The 9,455-nt window shown below is 42.6% G+C and overlaps 2 protein-coding genes across 2 annotated transcripts; one reads left to right on the top strand and one right to left on the bottom strand.

The window, feature by feature from the left end:
• Nucleotides 1-5,496: 5,496 nt before the first annotated feature.
• On the bottom strand, nucleotides 5,497-6,804 carry LOC136620284 (zinc finger protein 84-like). The gene has a single exon (XM_066594985.1). It carries the CDS (start codon nucleotides 6,772-6,774, stop codon nucleotides 5,497-5,499), a length of 1,278 nt encoding a protein of 425 aa, XP_066451082.1. The 5' UTR covers nucleotides 6,775-6,804.
• Nucleotides 6,805-7,522: 718 nt separating this feature from the next.
• LOC136620285 (zinc finger protein 300-like) lies at nucleotides 7,523-8,613 on the top strand. The gene is made up of 2 exons (XM_066594986.1): nucleotides 7,523-7,547; nucleotides 7,625-8,613. Exons 1-2 carry the CDS (start codon nucleotides 7,523-7,525, stop codon nucleotides 8,611-8,613), a joined length of 1,014 nt encoding a protein of 337 aa, XP_066451083.1.
• Nucleotides 8,614-9,455: the final 842 nt, after the last annotated feature.

Here is a 9,455-nt window from a genome sequence, read left to right on the forward strand (position 1 = left end):
CTTCACCCAGGTTTTGTCAGAAGATGTTGAGTTATATAATTACCAGCATCATCTAGTAAGAGGGGTTGCTACTTATGTGCACAGACCCAGGTGACTGGCTGGAGAAATCCACACCATCACCCTGCCAAGTCAACCACACCTACAGCAGCACTGTACTCTTGGAAGCTCATAGTACCACAGGTTCCATGAGCACAACGTGACAGCACCCTTATTGTGCATGCTGAAAAAACTGCAACACTTTGTTTTAGAGAAGTCAACAAGTAGCCATTGTAGTAGAGTTGTTTTGACAATTTTAGCTGGCAGGTGTGTCGAGGCCTTACTTACCTTACTTTGTCTAACTGACCACAGTGTATTAAAAGAACACACAATTTTCCACTTCTTGATTGGAATTTTAAAAGAACTCATTGCAATTTTCAAATTCTTGAATATCTTTTTTTATCCTTTTCCTTATTTATAAAGTTGAACTACTTTTGTTTGTTAATTCTTTGACAGTTCTTTTGCTTTCCCCATGCTTCAGTAACCATTAAGGCAGTGCAGCCTATAAATATACAAGGGTTTCTCAAGAAATAAGAAACACCATAACTATTTATACACAGACACTAATTAAAATCATGTGCAGATGCGTGCCCTTTATCGCTATCTGAACCTGTGTATTTTATCAGCCCAAACATTCAAGAGTTTTTAAATGTTTAATCAGGGAATTCTGTGTGAAATCACTTATCTTTATAACAACTAAATGATAGACATCTTATGGTAGGAGGCAAGAAAACTGCCTTAAATAGCTTTAGGTAGGCTTTTCTACCCACTTGTGTGTGAAGTCTCTGTGTGCGAATCTCTCTCTCTAACACTTTTATTTTGTAACCTCTTTTCTAAATAAACTTTACTTTCTCTTAATTATACATCATGAGACAGGATCACTTTTTCACCTGCAATACCAGTACACATCTAAAGGCCCATTTACACATAACGACTATCGCTTAAAATTCGTTCAAATGACCGAAAATGAGTGATAATCGTTACATGTAAATGCAGGCATCCTGTACTTTTCTTTTGAATGATGATTTTAAGGGGAACTTAAAATCCATTGTTCAGCTAGTGAGAGATAAAGATCTCAACAGACCGCATGCTATTATCTCCAGGGGAGGCAACAGATAGCATTATAATCAACCCAGAGCAGAACAATGCAGCTGTGTGCACGGCTGGGCGTGTGATTAATCACATGATGGACTTTGCAAACAGCTCTTGGAGGCCCTGTTACATGCAAATTAAGATGATAAAGTGTTAATGACCATTTATGTCTATTAACACTTTATGCAAATAGATTGCAAAATCTTTAAATTTTTTAGCTGTTTGAAAGATGATCTTTGCGTGTAAATGGGCCATAAAAATTTCTGGGCTATATTAACTTATGAGCACAAATCTAAGTATATTTTCCCTTTAAAAATTACACATAAGAGTAATTAAACTGATAAGGGCGGTGAAGAATCTTAAATGGCCACTGCACTTTGGTCATCCCACATACATCTATTGTTTCAATGCATTTATGTAAAATGGCATTTTTATACTAAAAGTCATTCCGGAGTGCTGGCCACCAGGCAGTCGTCTTCTCAGTCCTTTTACCAGGGTCACAAGATTTGAGCCTAGAACTCTACAACTGCAAAGTAGCAGTGGTAACAATTGAGCCATCTCACTTATGTGTTCACCTCCAGAAGAATAGGAGGAGAACAGTAAACACAGAAAGAACCTATAACCTCCATCCAAATTCTGCTTTTGGTCCGATTTGAGTCTAGAACTCCAGCATGCAAAGTAGCAGTGCTAACAACTGAGCCACCATGCTTTGTGTTCTTCCTTTCTTCTCTGGAGAAGGAGAAGAAAAAGGAGAAGCACAAAAAGAATATGCAAAGTCCATGCAGATATTGTCCTTGGGCAGACTTGAACCTAGAAAGCCAATATTATAAGGCAACAGTGCTAATGACTGAGCTGCCACGCCTGTTCTTCCTTTTTCCTTCTCCTCCTTCCTCTTTCCTCTTTCTCCTCCAGAGGAGACAGAAAAGAAGGAGAATGAGCAAAAAGATAGGGAGAGGAGAAGAATGAGAAGAAAAAGGATAGGAGGATAAGGAGGAAAATGAGGAGAAGCAGAAGATAGAGGATAATAAGCAAATAGTATTCTTTTTCTTCTTTTCTTTTCCTTCTCCTACTTCTCTAGAAAAGGAAGAACCAGGAGAAGGAATAGGTTTGGTGGCTTAATGGCTAGCACTGTTGCCTTGTAACAGTGCGGTTCTATGTTTACTTCTGATTATGGAACACATCTGCATAGAGTTTGCATATTCATATTTTTTTTCTTCTCTGTCTTTTCTTTTATTCATTTCACTGGAGCTGATGGAAATACCCAAGTGCTCAACTATCTACACAAGTGTGCTGCTGCTTCATTGAAAGTGAATGGAGCCACTGGCGTAACTATAGGGGATGCGGTTGCCCCCGGGCCCAGGAGCCTTAAGGGGCCCATAAGGCCTCTCTTCTTCATATAGGGAGCTCAGTACTATGAATAAAGCATTACAGTTGGGGGCCTGTTACAGGTTTTGCATTGGTGCAAAAAATTATCACAACATCAAAAAACAATGAAATCTAACAAAAAGTGTAGTTAAAACCAAGAATAAATCCCTAACAATGCTATATTACCATCAAGAGGATAAAAGTCTCCCCATGGCGGTTGTAGGTAAAAGGGGATTTTTTTCAGGGGGGTTGACATCCCGACCACATTTTTGGGGGAAATTGATGTATACTCTAAATGATGAAAAGTCACAGATGAAAAGTCACAAAAAACTAGCCAGCTGCATCAAAAATTAAACAAATGGCAAGAAGAACAAATTTGAAAGGGGACAGACCTGCCCTCACAACGGTTCTAGTGTTAAAGGGCCACTACAGCGAAAACACATTCTTCCATGAATGCCCCCTCACCTGATTGCCTGTCACACTCTGGAGGACTCATCTGTGTATTCCAGAAGCTTTCTTGCAGTGTAATCCCCTGTCTGATGCCTATCAGGCACCATCTTAAGAGTGAGATTTGTTTTACTTTCAGATTCACATCGATCACATGATGCATTAGCTTAGTATTAGCTGAGGCTGTACCATTTTGCCTGCTTGGGAGACAGTTTACCATCTTTATTCCCCTAAATAAGCTATAGAGCATAAGTATAGAACCAGTATGATGAGCTATGATCTTCTCTTTTATAACTGTGTGACAGGAGCAGTGTGATCATCATCAGAAACTGTGATAAGAGTATCCATGTCCCCCTCTAGGCAATTATTGTGTAGATGCATGTAACAGCATTACACAAACTGTAAAACTGACTCAATTTGAGAAAACATAAACCTAAGCAGATCTGAGCTGGTCAAATTGAGATCACATGGGGCATGGCTTGCAGGAGTCCTGAGAAGGCAGCACTGGCATGAGCTCCGCTCGGCACCATCACTCAGAGCAGATTAGTTAGCACCAACAGGTGAATATACCGGGGAACTCATCTCAGCAATATCCCAGGAGTGCAGGGATGATGAGGAAGAGGATGAGCCGCTCGATTCCCTAGTAGCTGGATGATTTCTTCATAGCACGAGACTCCCACTTCCGGCTTCTCGGCGGAGAGGTCGTGTTCGGAACAGGGTCTGATTTATCACTGGGCATGGCAGAGGTGAGCTACAGCAAATGGGGAGAGAATCCTAGCCTGCAACAGGAGGAAGAGATACCAGGAGAGGGAACCACAGGCAGGATGCAGCAGAGGGGAATGAGCGCTATGCTTCCAAGATGGCGCTATCCCAGCAGCCTCATGACACTAGCTCCACATCTGTAAGCCCAGAAAACAGCAGCCATGCATAGAGGCAAGTGATGTGACACATAACTCCACAATTCTTGACAAAGCCATAGCAGATGGCATTACAAGCCTTGCATCCTCTGACAGACCTGCCACAGAATCCTTAATTAAAGAGACCATAATTGCACATCATTGTCAACACATCTATCCAAGAGTTTAACAATAGAATTGAGCATGCAGAAAGTAAGATGGAGGAAATTGTCAAATACCATAATGACCTGACAGACACTCATTATGATTTAGAAGAAATGGTTGTTAAGTTTAAAAACAAACTCACTGACCTAAAGGACAGGAACAGGCAAAATAATGTCAAGTTCTGCAGAGTACCAGGAAGCATCTCAACAACGGACATTTAAGCATATATAACACGACTAATGCTCAAAATGCTGCCTGACATACCCGACCAGGCCCAAATTGTTGTAAGAATCAAGCCCAAAGGACATTATAGCAGGAATACATTATTATCATACAAAGAAAGCCTTAATGAATGCCACAAAGAAATTGCAGGCGCTTCCAGGCCCCTATTCTGGAGTGCATATTTATACTGATTTGTCACAGGCCACATTTGAGGCAAGAAGAGGATTTGCCAGCACTACCACAACTATGAAAAGGCAGGAATTCCCTATAAATGGGGCTTTCCAGCAAAAATAATAGCATCAAAGGACAATACAACTCACATTTTTCACAAACCAAAAGAAACGGAGGAAGTGCTGAAATCATGGGGCATCCTTATCCTAGACCCAAGGCAAACATTCACGAATGCAGGACCGAAGCACCCTGGGCCTTCATGACCCCAAAATTCCAAGACTCCGTGCTAGAGTGTAATTAGGGAACATTGTGTTGAAAATTCCCCGTTAGTGGAACTCTTTCGCTTTAAATTTAGATTGACCGCCTATCCAGCCGAACTTTGCCCCCTCCCCCCCCCCCAAGAATTACGCAAGCGTAAACTATTGTGTTCACATTTCTATGTTCTTTACCCTCTTTTGTCTTTACCTTTATATGGGTCCATATATCAGTGCTTCAGAGCTTGCAATGATTAAGTAGAATTTACTTTCTCTAACTTATTCAGAAAAAGTCCTATCCCGTTATACGCCTTCGGGTGACTGTTGTATATGGTTTTATTATGTTTTTCTAGGATTCCATGTTGAATGACACTATTTCCACCGCTTGAGCGATATCCGGCAAATGAAGTCAGGCTTTGAAACTTTTGTCCCTGAATGCCAATGGTCTAACTCTTCATACAAAAGCTCGGCCTGGAGAAATGCCATAGCTAATAACTAGAGATGAGCGAGCACACTCGTCCGAGCTTGATGCTTGTTCGAGTATTAGGGTACTCGAGATGCTCGTTACCCAGGACGAACGTTACACGGTACTCGAGTCAATTGCATTTCCTTCCCCGCATGTTTAGCGCCATTTTTTAGTCAATTAACATGCGGGGAAAGCATTACCACTTCCTGCTGTGACATGCCAGCCCTCTGCACGTCTACAGCAGTGAGTGGCTGGGCCATTCAAGTGACCACCGAGTACTTAAGCTGGTGCCGCCCGCGGCTCACCTCAGACGCATGCTGGCAGAGGTTAGGGAAAGTGCTGCTGCTGATATAGGGAACGTGTTAGAGTAGGGATCCTCTCTTCAAGAATCCCAACGGTCCTTCTTAGGGCTGCTCCTCATTTTGTGCATTTTGTGATGTTGCTCATGTTTACTTAGAGAAGACTTGTCACTGTAACATTTTCCACAGTGTAAACACACATATGGTTTCTCCCCAGTGTGAAGCCTTTGGTGGACTACTAGGGATGACTTATCGGAGTAATTTTTGCCACATTCCAGACATATAAACGCCTTCTCCCCGGTGTGAGTACGGTAATGCCTTATCAGATTCAGTTTCTCGCTAAAATGTCGCCCACATTCCGTACAAGTGTACTGATTCTCCTGCGAGTGGATGTTCTCATGTTTTGTAAGAGAGGACTTGTACGTATAGCATCTACCGCACTGGGAACATACATATGGCTTCTCACCAGTGTGCATCCTTTGATGAATGACAAGTGACAACTTATTGCTCAAATCTTTACCACATTCAGAACAACGAAATTTCCTCTCATCCAAGTGAGTTCTTTGGTGCCTGGACAACTTGCCTTTCTCTGCAAAACATTTCCCACATTGAGCACATTGGAATGGCCGCTCACCTGTATGAGTCCTTTCATGGCTCACTAGTTTACCTTTTTCAGTAAATCGTTTCTCACAGTGCATACAGTCAAAAGGCTTCTCACCTGTGTGGCTTCGTTGGTGCACCAAGAGTTGGTTATTGCTCTGAAAACATTTGTCGCACTCCGAACACTCAAAAGGCTTCTCTCCTCTGTGAATTCGTTGATGTGCCACAAGTTGGATATTATTTGGGAAATGCTTCCCGCACTCTGAGCATTTTACACCTTTATGGGTTCTTTGATGCCTGACTAGCTTGCCTTTCTCAACAAACTGCCTACCACACTCCATACAAGCGTACGGCCTCTCACCAGTATGGATACGTTCATGCCGCGCTAACTTTCCCTTCTCAGAGAACAGCTTTCCACAAAAAGTACATTTAAAGGGCTTTTCTCCAGTGTGGCTTCTCTGATGGACAAGTAATTGGGAATTGGTGGGGAACGTTTTACCACACTCTGGACATTCATTGGGTCTCAGCTGTTGGTTGTCTTTAGACTCATAATTGTGAAATACCTTCTGCTTCACATGATGTCGCTGATGTTTTCCCAGATCTGCAATAGCACTAAAACATCTTCCACATTCAAAACATATAAATTCACTGTCTTCAAGGTTTCTTCTCCTTTTATGGGAAAGGGTATCCGACTTGTTTTGATACGCTGGAAAAGGTGATAAAATGGGCCACTCTCTAGGTACATACAGGCTTGTGTCCATTGTATTCTTTGCACTGAATTAATCTGGTTCATGCTTTATGTGGCATTTGGTATGACTTGTGGCTGAATTAGTGTCAGTCATGTCACCCACATCAGAGTCCTCCTTAATATTAGCTGGTAGATATTCTTCTGGAGGATCTATTGGCTTACAGATATTAGAATCTATTATATTTTCCCCATCCTGCAGGGTTGGTTCCCCTTTCATTTCAGCTGTATAGGAAGGTTTATCAGTGTCGGTCTCTGTGAGGCTTTCACCATGACATGCGGATAACTCTTCCTTAATCTGAGGGGACATATCTTGTTGTCTACAAATGTCAGCATTAATAGAATTTCCTCTGCCACATGAAATACATTCCTCCTTGATATTAGGAGATGTATTCTGCGTATGATCTAGGAGTGTATGGATGACATTGTCCCCAAGATGTCTCATATCCCAGGACGTTGGTTCCTCCTTAATGAAAGCAGAGCCATCTTGCCGTTTATGATCCACCAGTATACAGCTAGCATGGCCTGTAACATTACCGACATCCCATAAGATTGGTTCCCCCTTCATTGCAGACAAATATTGTCTTCGGTTATGTAATAACATAGCAATGCTGGATTCTGGGATGGTGGCATCTTCAAACAAACCGAGCTGCTTGGTCGCCATTCTCACAGTTTTTGCATCCTATTTCCGTAGCATACTTTAAGGCTTAAAATTCTTATTTGTGGCTACGAGATCAAAGGAAAGTATACTGCGTGAAATCCTGATGAAGGCTCAGATTCAAATACATCGTCCGCGGCCGCCCTATCCTCACACTGGGATGCCAGACAGGTAACTAACTCAATTGAATGACCCAATGAATGTCCAGAGTGTGGTAAAACGTTCCCCACCAATTCCCAATTACTTGTCCATCAGAGAAGCCACACTGGAGAAAAGCCCTTTAAATGTACTTTTTGTGGAAAGCTGTTCTCTGAGAAGGGAAAGTTAGTGCGGCATGAACGTATCCATACTGGTGAGAGGCCGTATGCTTGTATGGAGTGTGGTAGGCAGTTTGTTGAGAAAGGCAAGCTAGTCAGGCATCAAAGAACCCATAAAGGTGTAAAATGCTCAGAGTGCGGGAAGCATTTCCCAAATAATATCCAACTTGTGGCACATCAACGAATTCACAGAGGAGAGAAGCCTTTTGAGTGTTCGGAGTGCGACAAATGTTTTCAGAGCAATAACCAACTCTTGGTGCACCAACGAAGCCACACAGGTGAGAAGCCTTTTGACTGTATGCACTGTGAGAAACGATTTACTGAAAAAGGTAAACTAGTGAGCCATGAAAGGACTCATACAGGTGAGCGGCCATTCCAATGTGCTCAATGTGGGAAATGTTTTGCAGAGAAAGGCAAGTTGTCCAGGCACCAAAGAACTCACTTGGATGAGAGGAAATTTTGTTGTTCTGAATGTGGTAAAGATTTGAGCAATAAGTTGTCACTTGTCATTCATCAAAGGATGCACACTGGTGAGAAGCCATATGTATGTTCCCAGTGCGGTAGATGCTATACGTACAAGTCCTCTCTTACAAAACATGAGAACATCCACTCGCAGGAGAATCAGTACACTTGTACGGAATGTGGGCGACATTTTAGCGTGAAACGGAATCTGATAAGGCATTACCATACTCACACCGGGGAGAAGGCGTTTATATGTCTGGAATGTGGCAAAAATTACTCCGATAAGTCGTCCCCAGTAGTCCACCAAAGGCTTCACACTGGGGAGAAACCATATGTGTGTTTACACTGTGGAAAATGTTACAGTGACAAGTCTTCTCTAAGTAAACATGAGCAACATCACAAAAAGGAGAAATTGTAGGAGAATTTCATAAGTACAGATCATTTTGTGCGTTAGTGTTGTGGCTGGCTGGGAGGAGTAGTGCACCATTTTTTTTTTTAAAGAATCTAGGCCTGTGCAGAGCATTTGAGCTCTACCATTCTCTGTGTGCAGTGCATTGGACAGATTTCTCATCGTTAAACAGTACGCTAATATTTCCTGGGCCACTGCACAGCATTTCAGCTATACTGTTCTATGTGTGCAGTGCATTAGGCAGAGGTCTAATCGCTAAACAGTACGTCAATATTTCCTGGGCCACTGCAGAGCATTTCAGCTATACTGTTCTATGTGTGCAGTGCATTAGGTAGAGTTCTCATCGCTAAACAGTACGCTAATATTCCCTGGGCCACTGCAGAGCATTTCACACATACCATTCTCTGTGTTGGGTGAAGTAGCCGCAGTTATTAGCACTATCCACTGGCTTTAAAACTTTCTGCCCCTGTGTAGAGCGTCTCGCAATACCCTTTTCTTGGATGCAGTGAAGTAGCCGCAGTTATTAGCACTATCCACTGGATTTATAGCTTTCTGCCCCTGTGCAGAGCGTCTCACAATACCCTTTCCTTGGGGGGTTGAGGTAGCCGCAGTTATTAGCACTATCCACTGGCTTTATAGTTTTCTGCCCCGTGGCAGAGCATCTCACAATACTCTTTCCTTGGGTTGCGGCGAAGTAGCCGCAGTTATTAGCACTATCCACTGGCTTTATAGCTTTCTGCCCCCGTGCAGAGCGTCTCACAATACCCCTTCCTTGGGTGCGGTAAAGTAGCCGCAGTCATTAGCACTATCCACTGGCTTTATAGCTTTCTGCCCCTGTGTAGAGCGTCTCA

Source organism: Eleutherodactylus coqui, chromosome 3 (assembly GCF_035609145.1).
Source record: "Eleutherodactylus coqui strain aEleCoq1 chromosome 3, aEleCoq1.hap1, whole genome shotgun sequence".
NCBI lineage: Eukaryota > Metazoa > Chordata > Amphibia > Anura > Eleutherodactylidae > Eleutherodactylus > Eleutherodactylus coqui.